This window comes from Engystomops pustulosus, chromosome 8, assembly GCF_040894005.1.
Source record: "Engystomops pustulosus chromosome 8, aEngPut4.maternal, whole genome shotgun sequence".
NCBI lineage: Eukaryota > Metazoa > Chordata > Amphibia > Anura > Leptodactylidae > Engystomops > Engystomops pustulosus.
In genome coordinates, this window is record NC_092418.1 from 15,059,801 (window position 1) to 15,080,747 (window position 20,947).

General features: G+C 45.4%; 1 protein-coding gene across 2 annotated transcripts in view; it reads left to right on the top strand.

The window, feature by feature from the left end:
- Window positions 1-20,947, top strand: part of LOC140074721 (rho GDP-dissociation inhibitor 2-like) — a 36,989-nt gene that overhangs the window by 5,606 nt on the left and 10,436 nt on the right. Inside the window, exon 1 of one of the 2 annotated variants that reach the window (XM_072119846.1) lies at window positions 16,922-17,263. The exons of the other annotated variant lie outside the window; for it this stretch is intronic. Within the exon in view, the coding sequence (XP_071975947.1) occupies window positions 17,170-17,263 (94 nt within the window). The 5' untranslated portion in view covers window positions 16,922-17,169. Of the gene's footprint in view, window positions 1-16,921; window positions 17,264-20,947 lie in introns of those variants that run through there. 2 annotated transcript variants of the gene reach the window in all.

Sequence of the window (20,947 nt, forward strand, 5' to 3'; positions counted from 1 at the left end):
GGATTTGGTGTCTTGTTCCCCTCTATGATGATACGTTTATATATAGAAGGAATTTGCATAAAAAACTCTGCTATACTTACTTTTAATACATCATATTCAATATCCTGTATTATACCCCAGAGCTGCACTCACTATTCTGCTGCTGGTGCAGTCACTGTGTACATACATGACATTACTTATCCTGTACTGATCCTGAGTTACATCCTGTATTATACTCCAGAGCTGCACTCACTATTCTGCTGCTGGTGCAGTCACTGTGTACATACATGACATTACTTATCCTGTACTGATCCTGAGTTACATCCTGTATTATACCCCAGAGCAGCACTCACTATTCTGCTGCTGGTGCAGTCACTGTGTACATACATGACATTACTTATCCTGTACTGATCCTGAGTTACATCCTGTATTATACCCCAGAGCTGCACTCACTATTCTGCTGCTGGTGCAGTCACTGTGTACATACATGACATTACTTATCCTGTACTGATCCTGAGTTACATCCTGTATTATACCCCAGAGCTGCACTCACTATTCTGCTGCTGGTGCAGTCACTGTGTACATACATGACATTACTTATCCTGTACTGATCCTGAGTTACATCCTGTATTATACACCAGCGCTGCACTCACTATTCTGCTGGTGCAGTCACTGTGTACATACATGGCATTACTTATCCTGTACTGATCCTGAGTTACATCCTGTATTATACCCCAGAGCTGCACTCACTATTCTGCTGCTGGTGCAGTCACTGTGTACATACATGACATTACTTATCCTGTACTGATCCTGAGTTACATCCTGTATTATACACCAGCGCTGCACTCACTATTCTGCTGGTGCAGTCACTGTGTACATACATGGCATTACTTATCCTGTACTGATCCTGAGTTACATCCTGTATTATACCCCAGAGCTGCACTCACTATTCTGCTGCTGGTGCAGTCACTGTGTACATACATGACATTACTTATCCTGTACTGGTCCTGTATTACATCCTCTATTATACCCCAGAGCTGCACTCACTATTCTGCTGCTGGTGCAGTCACTGTGTACATACATGACATTACTTATCCTGTACTGATCCTGAGTTACATCCTGTATTATACTCCAGAGCTGCACTCACTATTCTGCTGCTGGTGCAGTCACTGTGTACATACATGACATTACTTATCCTGTACTGATCCTGAGTTACATCCTGTATTATACTCCAGAGCTGCACTCACTATTCTGCTGCTGGTGCAGTCACTGTGTACATACATGACATTACTTATCCTGTACTGATCCTGAGTTACATCCTGTATTATACCCCAGAGCTGCACTCACTATTCTTCTGCTGGTGCAGTCACTGTGTACATACATGACATTACTTATCCTGTACTGATCCTGAGTTACATCCTGTATTATACCCCAGAGCTGCACTCACTATTCTGCTGCTGGTGCAGTCACTGTGTACATACATGACATTACTTATCCTGTACTGATCCTGAGTTACATCCTGTATTATACTCCAGAGCTGCACTCACTATTCTGCTGCTGGTGCAGTCACTGTGTACATACATGACATTACTTATCCTGTACTGATCCTGAGTTACATCCTGTATTATACCCCAGAGCTGCACTCACTATTCTGCTGGTGGTGCAGTCACTGTGTGCATACATGACATTACTTATCCTGTACTGATCCTGAGTTACATCCAGTATTATACTCCAGAGCTGCACTCACTATTCTGCTGCTGGTGCAGTCACTGTGTACATACATGACATTACTTATCCTGTACTGATCCTGAGTTACATCATGTATTATACCCCAGAGCTGCACTCACTATTCTTCTGCTGGTGCAGTCACTGTGTACATACATGACATTACTTATCCTGTACTGATCCTGAGTTACATCATGTATTATACCCCAGAGCTGCACTCACTATTCTGCTGCTGGTGCAGTCACTGTGTACATACATGACATTACTTATCCTGTACTGATCCTGAGTTACATCCAGTATTATACCCCAGAGCTGCACTCACTATTCTGCTGCTGGTGCAGTCACTGTGTACATACATGACATTACTTATCCTGTACTGATCCTGAGTTACATCCAGTATTATACCCCAGAGCAGCACTCACTATTCTGCTGCTGGTGCAGTCACTGTGTACATACATGACATTACTTATCCTGTACTGATCCTGAGTTACATCCAGTATTATACCCCAGAGCTGCACTCACTATTCTGCTGCTGGTGCAGTCACTGTGTACATACATGACATTACTTATCCTGTACTGATCCTGAGTTACATCATGTATTATACCCCAGAGCTGCACTCACTATTCTGCTGCTGGTGCAGTCACTGTGTACATACATGACATTACTTATCCTGTACTGATCCTGAGTTACATCCAGTATTATACCCCAGAGCTGCACTCACTATTCTGCTGCTGGTGCAGTCACTGTGTACATACATGACATTACTTATCCTGTACTGATCCTGAGTTACATCCTGTATTATACTCCAGAGCTGCACTCACTATTCTGCTGCTGGTGCAGTCACTGTGTACATACATGACATTACTTATCCTGTACTGATCCTGAGTTACATCCAGTATTATACCCCAGAGCAGCACTCACTATTCTGCTGCTGGTGCAGTCACTGTGTACATACATGACATTACTTATCCTGTACTGATCCTGAGTTACATCCAGTATTATACCCCAGAGCTGCACTCACTATTCTGCTGCTGGTGCAGTCACTGTGTACATACATGACATTACTTATCCTGTACTGATCCTGAGTTACATCCTGTATTATACCCCAGAGCTGCACTCACTATTCTGCTGCTGGTGCAGTCACTGTGTACATACATGACATTACTTATCCTGTACTGATCCTGAGTTACATCCTGTATTATACTCCAGAGCTGCACGCACTATACTGCTGCTGGTGCAGTCACTGTGTACATACATGACATTACTTATCCTGTACTGATCCTGAGTTACATCCTGTATTATACCCCAGAGCTGCACTCACTATTCTGCTGCTGGTGCAGTCACTGTGTACATACATGACATTACTTATCCTGTACTGATCCTGAGTTACATCCTGTATTATACCCCAGAGCTGCACTCACTATTCTGCTGCTGGTGCAGTCACTGTGTACATACATGACATTACTTATCCTGTACTGATCCTGAGTTACATCCTGTATTATACCCCAGAGCTGCACTCACTATTCTGCTGGTGGTGCAGTCACTGTGTACATACATGACATTACTTATCCTGTACTGATCCTGAGTTACATCCTGTATTATACTCCAGAGCTGCTCACTATTCTGCTGCTGGTGCAGTCACTGTGTACATACATGACATTACTTATCCTGTACTGATCCTGAGTTACATCCTGTATTATACTCCAGAGCTGCACTCACTATTCTGCTGCTGGTGCAGTCACTGTGTACATACATGACATTACTTATCCTGTACTGATCCTGAGTTACATCCAGTATTATACCCCAGAGCAGCACTCACTATTCTGCTGCTGGTGCAGTCACTGTGTACATACATGACATTACTTATCCTGTACTGATCCTGAGTTACATCCAGTATTATACCCCAGAGCTGCACTCACTATTCTGCTGCTGGTGCAGTCACTGTGTACATACATGACATTACTTATCCTGTACTGATCCTGAGTTACATCCTGTATTATACCCCAGAGCTGCACTCACTATTCTGCTGCTGGTGCAGTCACTGTGTACATACATGACATTACTTATCCTGTACTGATCCTGAGTTACATCCTGTATTATACTCCAGAGCTGCACGCACTATACTGCTGCTGGTGCAGTCACTGTGTACATACATGACATTACTTATCCTGTACTGATCCTGAGTTACATCCTGTATTATACCCCAGAGCTGCACTCACTATTCTGCTGCTGGTGCAGTCACTGTGTACATACATGACATTACTTATCCTGTACTGATCCTGAGTTACATCCTGTATTATACCCCAGAGCTGCACTCACTATTCTGCTGCTGGTGCAGTCACTGTGTACATACATGACATTACTTATCCTGTACTGATCCTGAGTTACATCCTGTATTATACCCCAGAGCTGCACTCACTATTCTGCTGGTGGTGCAGTCACTGTGTACATACATGACATTACTTATCCTGTACTGATCCTGAGTTACATCCTGTATTATACTCCAGAGCTGCACTCACTATTCTGCTGCTGGTGCAGTCACTGTGTACATACATGACATTACTTATCCTGTACTGATCCTGAGTTACATCCTGTATTATATTCCAGAGCTGCACTCACTATCCTTGCTGAATCTTTGTCCTTGCTGTATCACTGTGAACCTTGACTTGTGGAATGTGTAAGATGACATTGACTGTCCCACGTGTTTTAACATTTTTTGTTTCATATCCAACATATTAGATTTTTGGCACAGGCATTAGTTTAGAAATGCGTCCAATGAAAGCGCAGCGAGGACAAAAACAGATCCGTTTCGCATACATAAACATGGCGCTATAAGACTCTATTCAGGATTTCAAACAAAAATGCGTCGCTGTATGGCAGGAGCCCAAGAACTCCCAGGAGCGGTAAATCATCCATTTGGCGGCTTTACACGTGCAGATTTACCCCTCGGTTTTGTAAGATATAAATCCGTATAATCGCGGTGATGTTGGCAATCGCCTAGAAAAGAAAAGTCTAAACAAAATAAATCTGTGAAATTAAACCTTTACCTTTTTATATCCACATATTATATTATTATTGGAGTCACTGGAATGTCAGTGTATAGAGGCAGTCTCCTGTATAGCCCACACAGCTGTATGTGGATAACCTGGTATGTATGGGGTCAACTGGACCAGATGAGAAGGACTTGCTAAACTGGTTCCGATCTACAGTCGCCATGTAATGAGGAGCTTCCTAAAACAAGTGTGTGTCATCTAGAGAGGCAGTCTCCTGTATAGCACATACAGCTCTTTGTGGGTAGTCTTGGATATGTAGCTAGACATACGCCATAGTGCTCACCTTGGCTTCTAGGGAAGTTATGGTCCAAAATATGGTAATAAGGAGCTTCCTAAAACTAACAAGTGTCTGTGTCATCTAGGGAGGGCAGTCTCCTGTATAACACGCTCAGAGCTGTGTGTGAATAATTGTGCACATGGGCTCATGTGGTGGTCACCCTGGCAGAAGGACAAGTGGTTCTTAAGTTAATACAATATTCTCTGCATTATATGATACGTCTCTAAGCAAATAAGTGTGTGTCTCCTAGAGAGGCAGTCTCCTGTATAACACCGGGCGACTGCTTTCTGTAGATAATCTATGTAAATGTAGCCTCACCAAGACCAGAAAACAAGTGGTTCCTTGTAAAAACCAAAAGACAAGGGGCTCCTTGGGGAAATTCTAGTTCATTCTACTCAAATAAGTAGCTTCCTAGAATCAACAAGTGTGTGTTACCCAGGAAGGGCAGTCTCCTGTATAGCACATATGCGTGGATACACACATGTACAAGGGTTTGCCATTAAGATGGGATGACAAATGGTTCTTGGCCATTATGCACAACACGCAGAACATGCTGCCTCCCTAGATGTGTGTTGTCCACTGAGGCAGTCTCCTGTACAGCACATAGACTATAATGTGAATAACTTTATACATAGTATCTCCAGACGTGGTGATTACCCAGACAAGGCGGGAAGTGCTTATTAAGCAGATAATGAGCTGCAATCTTCAGTGCATAGAAATAAGATATGGCCCACGAGCTTGAGGAGATTCCTAAAACAAGTGTGTGTATCGATTAGAGGCAGTCTCTGCTATAGCACATACCTGGATGTGGATCATTTTGTACATGCAGCCACGTGTCCCCTTTCCCCAAGACAGAAAAACGAGTCGTTTTTACGCTAGAAGATTCCTTTAAAAAACAAACAAGTGTGTGTTGCCTAGAGAGGCAGTCTCCTGTACAGCACATAGACTATAATGTAGATAAACTTTATACGTAGTATCTCCGAACGTGCTGATTACCCAGATAAGGTGGGAAGCGCTTATTAAGCAGATAATGATCTGCAATCTTCAGTGCAAAGATATAAGGAACTTCCTAAAACAAGTCTGTGTTGATTAGAGGCAGTCTCCTGTACAGCATATGGAGCATGATGTGGATCATTTTGTACATGTAGTCACATATACACGAGTGATCACCCGGACAGAAAAACTGATTATTCCTAGGCAAGAGATGGCCCACAAGCTTGAAAAGATTCCTAAAACAAGTGTGTGTATCGATTAGAGGCAGTCTCTGCTATAGCACATACCTGGATGTGGATCTTTTTGTACATGCAGCCACGTGTCCCCTTTCCCCCAGACAGAGAGAAGAGTCATTTTTAGGCTAGAAGATTCCTTTAAAAAACAAACAAGTATGTGTTGCCTAGAGAGGCAGTCTCCTGTATAGCACATAGAGCTGTAATCTAGTGTTTGGTTCCTATGATAGTTATTACCACACATTAAGGATCTGAATGTTATTAGCGCCCCCTATTGGAGGAGCTGGGCGGATATTCCAGAATGTAGATCCCGGGATCCTCGGACGCTGTTCAGACTTGTTGTATATTTTTGGATTCGGCTGTGGATCGAGTTGTAACAGGTTTTGTGCGCCGCGTGCGGGTGATTCACACAAACGACTTGTCCTCTTTGAAACTTAATAAAACGAGTTAATTTGCATATGTAAAAAGTTTTCAGCCCTGCTGCAGCTGACAAAGTTTTTTTAAACAACTTTTTGAAAAAAAAAAAGTCCTATTTTGGCTGCATTTTTGGAAGACCTGGGCCCCCGGCAGCTCCTGGTGGTGACTCCAGAGGCCTTGGGGATCGTATTGGCAGCCGCGTGTAGCATAAACGTGATGTTGGTTATTCTAATCTGACTGGATAGGAACATAAGTGCCCAAAAGGGGGTGTGTCCTGCCTAAACCCTGCCCACTCCCCAAAAAATACAAAGTACTGATCACCCTTATGGGTATGGGGTTTAGAGAAAGTGGTGAGGTTAGTCCTGTGCTTCTTCTCTGGATACTTAAGACTTGGTGGCACCACTGGAACCATCTAAAAAGATGATGAATTTTGGGTTTATTTTCTATTTCTAATTATTTTATTTATTTATTTTTGTTATAAAACTTATCTTGTTTCTGTGGTTACAGACTACAAACAAACCCGGTGTAGTCAGGTCATGAGGTCATGTGTTACATTGTATCATTTGTTTTGTAGGTTAAGACAATATCAGGGTCCGACTACACAGGATGTCTTTGTAGTCTGTATCCATGGAGACAAACAGGTGTTTACTTATTACTGATTTATTATAAATCATTGCTTTTATAGCTTTTGTTGTCGTCCCTTTTTTTTTTTTTTTTTTTTTTTTTAAGGAAGAACTGAGAGGGTGAGGATGACTCCTGTATCTCTGTGCCTTCTGGCTATGACATGTCACAGGCGCCTCATTCAGTCATTGCTATAAATGGCAGCTCTGCCCTTTATTACATTTGGCTTTATATAAAAGATGGAAGGGGCGGAGTCCTGCACAATGGATCCATTATACTCGATGCTCTATTATTACATTTATTAATATACTGGGCTGCCAGACTTCATTACTGGAGGGGAGACAAGACAAGAGGTGATGGCAACAGCGCCCCTGGTGGCCAAAGGAGAGAGCTGAACACTGGTAGTAACTGTATTGTACATAGTGTCCTATCAGCAGGCAGCATGTTATAGAGCAGGAGGAGCTGAGCACATTGCACATAGTGTCCTATCTGCAGGCAGCATGTTATAGAGCAGGAGGAGCTGAGCAGATTGTACATAGTGTCCTATCAGCAGGCAGCATGATATAGAGCAGGAGGAGCGGAGCAGATTATACATAGTGCCCTATATGCAGGCAGCATGAAATAGAGCAGGAGGAGCTGAGCACATTGCACATAGTGTCCTATCTGCAGGCAGCATGTTATAGAGCAGGAGGAGCTGAGCACATTGTACATAGTGTCCTATCAGCAGGCAGCATGATATAGAGCAGGAGGAGCTGAGCAGATTATACATAGTGCCCTATATGCAGGCAGCATGAAATAGAGCAGGAGGAGCTGAGCACATTGCACATAGTGTCCTATCTGCAGGCAGCATGTTATAGAGCAGGAGGAGCTGAGCACATTGTACATAGTGTCCTCTCTCCAGGCAGCATGATATAGAGCAGGAGGAGCTGAGCAGATTATACATAGTGCCCTATATGCAGGCAGCATGTTATAGTGCAGGAGGAGCTGAGCAGACTGTACATAGTGTCCTATCTGCAGGCAGCATGTTATGGAGCAGGAGGAGCTGAGCAGATTGCACATAGTGTCCTATCTGCAGGCAGCATGTTATAGAGCAGGAGGAGCTGAGCACATTGTACATAGTGTCCTCTCTCCAGGCAGCATGTTATAGAGCAGGAGAAGCTGAGCAGATTGTACATAGTGTCCTATCTGCAGGCAGCATGTTATATAGCGGGAGGAGCTGAGCAGATTGTATATAGTGTCCTATCTGCAGGCAGCATGTTATAGAGCAGGAGGAGCTGAGCAGATTCTACTCAGTGTCCTATCTGCAGGCAGCATGTTATAGAGCAGGAGGAGCTGAACAGATTTTGGATTTAACTGTTGTTGATCCAGGAAAAGCCACACCACGCCATCTACATATTCTTCATGTCTCCATATGTGAAGATCAGCCTTTTTTTTTCCCGGCTCGCCCCCCTCGGAGGCTTCACCCGACTCCTTTTAAGGGATGGATCCCGCGTTGTTTTCATTCTTCCTCTATAATCCGGTGTCTGCGGCCATTATCGCCTCCTTGGCAGAGAATTTTACAATCCTAAAATGATAATTTGGGGAATGTGCACATTATAACCAGTATCCGAGTCTCTTATGTCTCCCTGTATATGGCTCTACAATAAGAAGATACGAGGATCTGTGATCGCTGCCCCTAGTGGTGGGTGTAGTGTCTCCCTGCGGTGCCTCCTCTGGATACATGAGGTATTACACTGTGAATATTGAACTCTATGGGAAACCTGGATGTTTTGGGTCCTCCAGAGAGAGAGAGGGACTCGGTTTCGGTCCTGATGACTCTCAGGCTGTCAGGTCATGCTGGGTATCGCAGTTTTGTAACACTGGGGCTCATTTACTAAGGGTCCGAATGGCGCGCTTTCGTCGGGTTTCCACGAATATTTACGTTTTGCGCCAAATAGTGCCGGGATTTTGGCGCATGCGATCGGATTGTGCTGCATCCGCGCCGGCTTTCACGCGACAGAAATCGGGGGGCCTTGGCCGTCAGACAACCCGACGGATTCGGAAAAACCGCGGAATTTAAAAAACTATTTGTCGCAAGATCATGCTCTTACATTCACCAGGAAGAATAAGGACCTCGGCACAGCAGCGACACCTGCTGGATATCGGGCGCACGAGCTTGGTGAATCCCGGCAGACCCGAATCAGCGGCGGACAACGCCCCGCGGGATCGCGACTGGACCGGGTAAGTAAATGAGCCCCAATATCTGGTTCGGAACTCTAATAAGCGTTGAAGATTTCACCAACTTTACTCCGGAAAAATAAAAACTCTCTGACCCCCTTTAACCCCTTCTTGTTACGTGATCGGGGTCCTGCGGGGATTGTCGCATCACCTCGCTCTATCAGATTCCGGCACAGAACATGCTCTTCTCCGGGTAGAACACGGCGCCCCCTACATCCCAAATCTCGGCTATTTATATGTCCAATTCCTCCAAGTTAATTATTCATGGGAACAATGTTTCAAAATTTTTAATTTTTTTTCCATTGTAAATCTTTTTCCCTCGGAATATAAGACGTCTCCGCTCATTATCCTCACGGATAGCGGGATTCTTGGCGCGGCGTCAAGTGGGCATCCAGCGGCTGCGCCTCATCAGGATGATGATCCTCTTGTGACTCCTACGCTCCGCAACAATAAACCTGGAATGAGAGGACGGCTCCTCTAATCCCATCCCCCGCCCCCCACCCCCCACCCAAACAATCAACACCCTTGGAAAGCTAATAAAGTCCCTGGAATAGCGCTCTTCTTAAAGGGATAGGGCCAGGGCAACAATATATCCTTTATTTCCTTCTAATAGACAACTGGGAGGGGTTTCTGAGTGTATGTGCAGCTCTGCAGAGAGCTCAGAGCACAGCAGTGCAATCCTGGAGTCTACATTGATTTAACAACGCCGTGATTTCCGGTGCCAAGAGACTCGGTAGGACCAGAAGAGACTCTGGTTGTCCTAAAGTATGGAAGGAGCACATCCCCCCCCCCCCCCCCAGCATAGACAAAGTTATGATTACATTTAAATGTCTTCCAGCCACCACTAGGGGGAGCTCTAGGCCATGCTGTTGAATATTGAGTTTATAGGGAGGACTGATGAGAGACTATCGCCAGTATTTAGTATTTTCCCTGGAGAGATGTATAATTGTACTACTGTGTATGTTGTTAGTAGCAGCAGGACTGTGATGTATGGATTTATATTCCAGGATTGTACTGGGAGGTTGTAGTCGCTCTGCTCTGTGCTTTCTGTAGCCAGTGTTAAAATTGTCCCTGGATTGCTATATAATTATAGCATGTTAGTAGCAGCAGGGCTGTGATATACAGATTTATATTCCAGGATTGTACTGGGGGGGTGTGTCCTCTGCTCTGTGCTTTATGCAGCTAGTGTTAAAATTGTCCCTGGATTGCTGTATGATCATACCGCAATGTATGTTAGTAGCAGCAGGACTGTGGAATGGGGATTTATATTCTACAGGATTGTTACTTCTCCCACGGCTGTTTCTCTTTGCTTCACAGCTTATTCTATTTGAGAAACATGTGTAATCTTTAACCAAAAACATTATATAGTTGTGAAACCGTCCAATGCAGTGACATACATGCCACTATCCTGGAGGACACCCCCCCAATGATGCACTCCAGGAGAATACATGTGTATATCACAATCCTGCTGCTGCTACTAACAACATAGACAAAGGTCTGATTACACATCTCTCCAGGGACAATGCATAACACTGGTTGCAGAGAGCGAAGAGCACAGCAGTGTGAGGACACGCCCCCAGTACAATGCAGGAATATAAATCCATATATCACAGTCCTGCTGCTACTAACAACATACACAAAGGTCTGATTACTCATCTCTCCAGGGACAATACATAACACTGGTTGCAGAGAGCACAGATCACAGCAGTGTGAGGACACCCCCCCCCCCCCCCAGTACAATCCTGTAATATAAATCCATATATCATAGTCCTGCTGCTACTAACAACATACACAAAGGTGTGATTACTCATCTCTCCAGGGAAAATACATAACACTACTGACAGGTTGTCTGCAATATATACAACCCTAAGATCCTTGGCTCCCCCTAGTGGTGGATGAAGGAAGCCAGAATGTTCTCGCTTAATTCTATGCTTTGGGATTTGGAGCTTTGTATCTGTCTGTATAGTGTCTGATGGAGGATCACTCACTGTTGCAAAACCCCAAAAGTTTTTGGCTAATTCTATGATTGACACTGTGATGTTGGCCGGCACACAGCTGCTGCGGCGCTCCTGACGGATGCCTCCACTTGGCAGCGCTCCGCAGCATCTGCTCGCTGCGCTCTGACTCCACAGATTTACATGTTTTAGGAAAACAAATGGTTCTGAGCGGAGAAGCCGCCATCATGAATCATGGCAGCTAATGGGAGCCGCGTTATGGGGATGATGTACCGTGACCCCGCACTCGCTTTACCCAATTACCTCGCGTGACATTAGCGGCTTCCCACTAATACACTTAAAGGGGTTGTCCAATATAAAAGCAGCAGAAGCCTCAGCTATAGGCAGTGTCTGCGGGATAATACTACTGACACTATAACATGGGAAACCTGTATTCCTAATCCTAGAAATCGTTGTAAAGGGAACCTGTCAGCAGGTGTGTGTGTGTGCAGTGCTGCAGGTATTGTCCCTGGAGGGATGTGTAGTTGTAGTGCTGTGTATGTTGATGGGACCAGGACTGTAAAATTTATACTGCAGGATTGTAACACTGTGGGTGTGTCATCACACTGCTGTGCTCTGTGCACTCTGCAGCCAGTGTTATCTACTGTCCCTCTATGCTCTCTTATCTACTGTCCCTGGAGAGATGTGTAATCCTACTACTGTGTATGTTGTTAGTGGCAGCAGGACTGTGAAATTTGGATCTATACTCCATGATTGTAAAACACTGGATGTGTCCTCACACTGCTGTGCTTTGTGCTCTCTGCAGCCAGTCTTCTGTATTGTTCCCTGGAGAGATGTGTAATCAGACCTTTGTGTATGTTAGTAGCAGCAGGACAGTGATATATGGATTTATATTCCAGGATATAATACTGTGGGTGTGTCCTCACACTGCTGTGCTCTTTGAATGCTATGTTAGGTATTGTCCCTAGAGATATGTAAAATTATACCTTTTGTGTGTGTGGTGGTCGTGTCAGAAGGAATGTAAAATATGGATTCATATTTCAGGATTTGTACCTTCACCATGTGCACTGGGGCGCATCCTCACACTGCTGTGCTCTACGCTCTCTGCATTAAACTGCTCCACAGCCCAAATAAGTGAATGCAGTTGTATTCTTATGGTTGAATACAACAACCGAGAATCAAAGCAGAAAGTGGGGCCTGTGGAACAGTTTAAAGCAGAGCGCACAGCAGTGTGAGGACATGCTCTCCATGCAGTTGGAGACACTAAAAAAAAAATTAACAAATATGACAAAAATTGCCAAATTTTAGGATTAGGAAACCGTGAGAAGGAAATCTTATCTCTGTGAATTTGTGTTCCAGCATAGCAGCTTCTCCAAGTGCAAAGGGGGAGTCCTCACCCTGCTGTTCTCTGCCCTCCCTACGGCTTCACATCCGTTCATCTCTACCGTAGTATTTAACAGCAAGTCTGCTTCTGCTTATATTTAGAGCAGAGAGGAGGGACTGTAATGCAGAGAGCCCAGAGCGCAGCAGTGTGAGGACGCGCCCAGAGCGCAGCAGTGTGAGGACGCGCCCAGAGCGCAGCAGTGTGAGGACGCGCCCAGAGCGCAGCAGTGTGAGGACGCGCCCACAGTGTACCTTGTACTTACATCAATCTGTATTTAGGGAAATCCTGCAGATGAGACTCTCGGATGGTGAAGATGTAGTAACTTGTTGATCCGATGATTGCGGTTCCGGGAGCGGCACTTACCCGTGTGAGCGTCTTGTGATACCCGTTTTTTTTTTTTCGTGCCCTGTTTTCTGACCTACTTGTCTCCGGTTTCTTGCCCTCAGGTGATGTCTTCACATTTTTGTGTTTTTGTTACTTTTGCTTGTTTATTGCTTTGTGTTACTTTATACTGGGGGGGAGGAGGCGGGATCACTTCCAACTTCTTAATTCAGCCGCTAAACTTCATGTCCTTATAAGGTGTAATGAAGGATTTCCCACCATTCACAGCTCGAGATACTACCAGCGCTGGGCTTCTGCTCCAATGTATCAGTCCTGTGCAGCCAACATTCATCTGATCCTACAGACGTCCCTTATATACTGATATTACACCATCCAATGTAATAGCTGCTAATTCTCTACTCATGTGTGCGCTGGTTGTGTCCTCACACTGCTTTGTACTTGACTCTCTAAATCCCTTCTGCTTTGAGTGTCTGCATTGGGTACTGAGATCTGTGTAATCAGACATGTGTATGTTGTTAGTAGCAGCAGGACTGTGATATATGGATTTATATTCCAGAACTGTAGAATTCGGGGGGGATATCCTCACACTGCTGTGCTCTATGCTCTCAGCACCCAGTGTTGGGTATTGTCTCTGGAATGATGTGTGTATGTGAGTAGCAGCAGGATTGTGAAATATGAATTTATTTTCCGGGATTGTAGCTGTAACAAGTTCACATTTCACATATCCTTACACTGCTGTGCTCTTAACTCTCTGCAGGAGTGTTGTATCCCTCAAAAGATGTGTTATAATACTGTTGTGTACATTGTTCTTGGCAGCAGGACTGTGACATATGGATTTGTGTGGCTTCTGTAGGCGTTTCCTCACACTGCTGTGTTCTTGGGTCTCTGAATTTAACTTCTCTACAGCACTTTCTGTAAAAGCCATTTGCAGGCTACTGGTTGTCTATTACAGCAGTCATACCAAAGAACAGACCAAGGCAGAGAGAACAGATCACAGCAGTGTGAGGACCCACCCCTAGTGCGACTGGAGAAGCTACAGTCCTGGAATATAAATCCATATATCCCAGTCCTGCTGCTACAAACATACTTAACACAAGCTGCAGAGAGCTCAGAGCACAGCAGTGTGAGGAAACTCCACCAATGCAATTACAGAAGCTACAATCCTTCTAATCCATTTTTCACAGTCCTGTTGCTGCAAACATACATAAAGGTTATGAGTAGGTACCTTAAACTAGCTGCAGAGAGCTCAGAGCACAGAAGTGTGAGGATCCCCTCCCCTTCCCAGTGCAACCAGAAAATCTACATTCCTGGAATATAAATCCACTTGTCACAGTCCTGCTGCTACAAACATTATACATAAAGGTATGATTATCCAACACTGGCTGCAGAGATCTCAGCGCACAGCAGTGTGAGGACACTTTCCCCAGTGCAATTGGAGAAGCTACATTCCTGGACTATAAATCCACATATCACAGTCCTGCTGCTACAAACCTCATACATAAAGGTATGATTACCTAACACTGGCTGCAGAGAGCTCAGAGCACAGCAGTGTGAGGACACTTTCCCCTGTGCAATTGGAGAAGCTACAAAGCTTTTACTATAAATCCACACATCACAGTCCTGCTGCTACTAACAAAATAAATACAGTGGCCCCCATTTTGGAGGACTCTATCTATTAGAATGGAATGGGCAGAATGTAATACCACTTCTATCCCGCAGTGGGCGCCGTTTGTTGCTTTTCTTGGCAAAATCTGGACCTGTGGCTTCCAGCTGTGCACGCTTCGGGAAGAGGGGATTGTCCAGGTGTAGGGACCCCTCTACTACTATGGGGCGTCCTGCTCAGATGTGAAATGGTTAATCTTCTATGTTGAATAATAGATGTTGTGTGCCGTCCCTTTAAGCCGCCTCTTTTGATCTCCGCTCTCCAGTATCGGATGCTTGGCCTCCCTCTGACAACCCTTCATGTCCTCGGCGGGGGGGGCTTCTCGTGGAGAGCTGTTTTGATATATTACACGTGTTTTCAGCCGACGGCCGCTTATACGATTTAACCATTTCACCGCTGTCCAGAGATCTGTATCGAGGTCTCTGTATCCAGAACTTCACTGACCTAGAAAATATGTGATCGGACCCCCCGCAGCTTAATATGATAATTTTGCGCTGCGGGGCGGCAGCGCTGACTAATAACTGGGATTAATATTCACTTTGTCTGCAAATAGTGAAAGTGTAACCCCCCCCCAGGACCAGACAAATCATGAGCAGAAGGGGGTCCTTAAAGGGGTGTTACACTTAAAGGAAATCTACCAGGTCTAGTGACTGTGGTATAATGTGTTATCCACGCCCTCCTTCCTTCTAAAATCAACTTATTATAATTATATGCAATAATTTATGAGACTGAGGTGCTCTGGGGGGTGTTACCAGAGCCCCTCTGTGCTGTAGCTTCACAGGATGTTAAACTGAGCAGAGCAGGTCTCCCCTCCCACTGCTGTTCCCACTGCTGTTGGTTTACATAGTCAAGGGGAAGGGTGAGACATGTTCTGCACATTGTAACAGCCTATGAATCTTCAGTGTCTCTGGTAACGCTCACAGAGCCATTTAGGCTCATTAGCATAATGATAAAAGATGATTTCAGAAAGGAGGCCATGGGTAACACTTATAAGAAGATGTTACAGTCCCGGTGCCTGGATTTATGAGTAATGTCCCTGGATTATCTTGATGGATTCTGACATTAGATGCAAATAAGACCGGACCTGCCAGACATTATGTTCTCCCATATGGACTTATTACATCTCACAGCTGAGAGTTTGTTACAGTTCTATCCAGTCCAGGGAGTCCTATGCCAGAGCTGAAACCATCAGTGGGACAAAACGCTTCCCTTTCCTGAGAGTTTGTTACAATGTAACAGAATACTCCGCATAGGTGGAGCCTTTATAGGTCTCCGCCCACAAGGAAGTGGAAGAAGCTCCACCCCCCCCCAGGAGGAAAGTCCATACTCAGCCTTTCCATAGGTGCCTATACATAGGTTATGCCCTATACATGTGACAGACCTGGGCTTGATGGAGTGAGGGGCGAGCGCCCCATTCCTTTTTTTGTTTTTGTTTTTTTTTTTTATACATTGTTCATATGTTTTAATATGATAACTGTTATTTTGTGTATTTATGAAAATATTTTATAATGGTTTAATCTCCCCACCCTCTGCCTTAAAGACATAAAGACAGGAGCCTATCCCTTTAATTTTTCCTTTTTATTTGACTTGGGTTTATACATTTTGTACATTTTTTTTAGTTTTATACATTTTTTTTTTTTTTTTTTTTAGTTGATATCCTATAAAATGTGGTTTCCTTGTTCCTAAATGTATCACCTACCCCCCCCCCCCCCCTCCGCTGCTATAATTGGGGAGGGGGGGGTGGATATATTTGGGAACAATCAAATCCAATACAACAGAATATAAACTATAGCGTCCTCTTTCCTTTTGTTTCTGTGTGGTTCTGGTTCTGATGGTCCAGACGTGATGTGCGGCTGACGCCCTGGAGATGCTGGGCTCTTCCTCTCCCAGCTGTGTCGTCCTCTGCCGCAGCAGCTGCTGTTTGTATTCTGGTGCGTGCGCTGCACAGACAGGGATGAGATCATTGCAGTTGCAGGGATTGATGGAGCTGGGATTGCTGGGGGGGGGGGTGTATGATGAGGGGAGGGGAGGACCCAGAGCCTGCGGATCGCACTCCCCACCGCCACCGCCACCGCCAATCCCATCTCCTTCCCATTACGTCTTCCCTGCTCAGGTATTCCTCTCCCACGGAAGATTTGTGAAGGGGACCTCTCCACTTTGTCTTCTTTTGATGGCTCTTTAAGACGAGAAAAAAAAATAAAAAATCTGACCACTCACTCTCCTCCGAGGGAAAGACTACTCCCATCATCCTTCTCCTCCGCACACACACTGAGGTTTTTGGGGGGGTTTTCTCTCCTCTGGTTTGGACAATGTTTGGGACCAAGTGGGAAATGTCGGGAGTCGACGTCTGCGAATTTGGGGGGCAGCTCCTGGAACTTATGTGGCTGACGGTTTGTTACAGAGGTGAGCGGCGTCTGCGGACAATAAAGTTTTTTTTTATTTTGTCTTGATATCATTTTTTATTTTTATATATTTTAATGATTTTCTTTTTTTAGCTTGAATTGCGGTTCTATACTATATTTTATTATTCAATCTCATATTTTTATTGCACGGAGGAGCATTATTTATTATTATTATTATTTATTATTATTATTATGTTATACATCAATCTATGTTAAATTGTATTTTATGCTCTTTTTATTATCATTTTATTTTGTTTACATAGTTAGAATGAGTCGGATTTTCCCTTTAGATTGCATTTGTATCTTTTTAATTTTTTTTTACTTGAATTGTATTTTTAATAGTTAATCTGTGATCAGTTTTATTTGTCTTTTATTATATGGTATATTTTGTCTCCTTTTGTGCTTTTATTATATGTTGTCTTTTATATACCATGAATGTATAGTGTAAGATTGTGGGGAGTGGATAGAACTGTTTGGAATCTTTTCTAATAGAAGCAACCCCCGGGAGGGAGAAGGTTTGGACCCCCGGATATTAACATTTTGGTAGATGATCTTTGACGGTGGATCTGGTCTATAGGCTTCCTATATGTGACCTTATTAGGGTCACACCCCGTCTGTCTCCTGAGTCAATGATGTCATATTTAACACTGGCTTTGTCGTTGAGGTCTCTGGGGGGTGAGGGTTCAGTGTCACAATAGAAAATCGGATCTAGTCCCGGAATAAAGTTCAATGCATGAAGACGGTGGTTAAAGGGGCGGGCAAAAAATGTGCAAATTTTATGGGCTAATATTTTGTCTGTAGTGTCTGTGTGTAACCTGTGACTATGTATACACACGTACATATATACACCCACACACACACATGCATGCATACATACAATCGCACACATACATACCTATATACACCCACCCACTTGCATACACACCCACATACATACATACACACATACACGCACAAACTTCACCCTAACATAATCTACATTAATGAGATGTGATGTATTGCGCCCCCTATAGACTAGAATGTGTGTATAACTGTTCCATAGATCTGGTAAGTCCTCGGAGAATGGTGATGCCTGTTTTCAGGGGAAACGTTGGCACAGGGGGCATCATTGTGGCAGATGCAGAACATCCCTGTACATGACCTGGGATACCCCCTGGAGATATCACACAGACAGGGAGATGGTGACCGGTATAAAACCATCAGTAAACCTGGACGGAACTGTGGGCCGGTGGCATCATCCAAAATGATGGCCTTGACCTACTTCTATGCATATGACCAACACCTAAAGTCGACCCTACGTACACCATCATGACAAGCCTAAGCCCTGGGCCTACATACACCATCATGACCAGCCTAAGCCCTGGGCCTACGTACACCATCATGACCAGCCTAAGCCCTGGGCCTACATACACCATCATGACCAGCCTAAGCCCTGGGCCTACGTACACCATCATGACCAGCCTAAGCCCTGGGCCTACGTACACCATCATGACCAGCCTAAGCCCTGGGCCTACGTACACCATCATGACCAGCCTAAGCCCTGGGCCTACGTACACCATCATGACCAGCCTAAGCCCTGGGCCTACGTACACCATCATGACCAGCCTAAGCCCTGGGCCTACGTACACCATCATGACCAGCCTAAGCCCTGGGCCTACGTACACCATCATGACCAGCCTAAGCCCTGGGCCTACGTACACCATCATGACCAGCCTAAGCCCTGGGCCTACGTACACCATCATGACCAGCCTAAGCCCTGGGCCTACGTACACCATCATGACCAGCCTAAGCCCTGGGCCTACGTACACCATCATGACCAGCCTAAGCCCTGGGCCTACGTACACCATCATGACCAGCCTAAGCCCTGGGCCTACGTACACCATCATGACCAGCCTAAGCCCTGGGCCTACGTACACCATCATGACCAGCCTAAGCCCTGGGCCTACGTACACCATCATGACCAGCCTAAGCCCTGGGCCTACGTACACCATCATGACCAGCCTAAGCCCTGGGCCTACGTACACCATCATGACCAGCCTAAGACCTGGGCCTACGTACACCATCATGACCAGCCTAAGCCCTGGGCCTACGTACACCATCGTGACCAGCCTAAGCCCTGGGCCTACATACACCATCGTGACCACCCTAAACCACATTGATATTACAAAGGGTTTATCCTACATACTCAAACATAACCATTCTAGGGTTTGACCTTATCTACACCATCTTGACCAACTTATCCCCACCATGACCACACCATCGCTGACCCCACATACCCAACGAAGAATTGACTCCTACATACACCATCAAGACCAACCCAAAGCATTAAACCTACACCATCACAACCGTACCGAGGCATGACCGTACACACACCATCAGGACCCCACCATAGCTGACCCCACATACTGGTCGTCATGTGTAGGGTCATGAATTAGTATGATAAAGATGGCATCTGTAGGGTCAAGCCTTAGTGTGGTCATGTTGGTATATGTCAGGTTAAGGCTTGACCCTACAGATACCATCCAATTCATGACCCTACACATAACCACCTCCTGACGACACCATGGCTGACCGTACAAACACCTTCGTGACCACACAAAGCTTTGATGCTACATTCACCTCCATGACCATGCTAAGGATTGCCTCTAGGCAAACCATCATGATCACACCATGGCTGACCCTCACATGCACCATCATGTCCAACCTAATGCTTATCCCACATAACCCACTGTGACCGCACCATGGCTGACCCTACACCTGCCTCGCCATGACCGCACCATGGCTGACGCTACACCTGCCCCATGGCTGACGCTACACCTGCCCCATGGCTGACGCTACACCTGCCCCATGGCTGACGCTACACCTGCCCCGCCATGTCCGCACTATGGCTGACCCTAGACACAACCTCCCCTGCTATGTACAGGGTATATACTGTATTGGCACTTTGGTCATCTCCCCTCACCCCAGGCTTTCCTGTACCCCCTGGCACTGCCAGGTTCCCATCTGTAGACCACCATGATCACGTTGAGCCCCTTGAGTTCCCCCTTCCCAGCAGTTCATCTCCGGATTATTAGATGGAGTATGACTCTGGGGACGATAATAAGATTTGGGTGATAATTTCCCGGCTCTTCTCCTTCATCCCGCTGTATCTAATCTCCTTTTCCTGCGTGTATCCCGGCTCTGGCTCCATGTGTGTTATCTCCACTCTCTTCTCTCTTATCTCTGGGCAGTGGTGGTATATATTATGCGCTGCGTCGTATAGGTGGCTGGCAGTGATGTATACGATAGCCGTATAATAGTGTGACACAGATCCGACACCTCGGCGGTGATAATGTGGCGGTGTGCGGCGGAGGCGGCTGCTTTGTATGCGCGGCTCGTCAGGCGGTTACCGCTTTCTAGTAAAACCTTTTGATCCCTCGTGTTTGGCGCCTGTCGCAGCGATGTAATGAGGCCGCAGTGGCTGGATATTTGTTTTTCTTAAAGGGAAACCGTCAGCAGGTGCAACCATGAGACTGCAGGCAGCATTATGCCTGAGGAGATGTGTTATCAGATCACTGTGTATGTCGTAAGTAGCAGCAGGACTGTGTTCTATGGATTTTTATCATCTCTGTATCTTCTCCAAGTGCACAGGGGGTGAGTCCTAACACTGCTGTTCTCTGTGCTTTCTGCCAGTGATAGGTGTGGT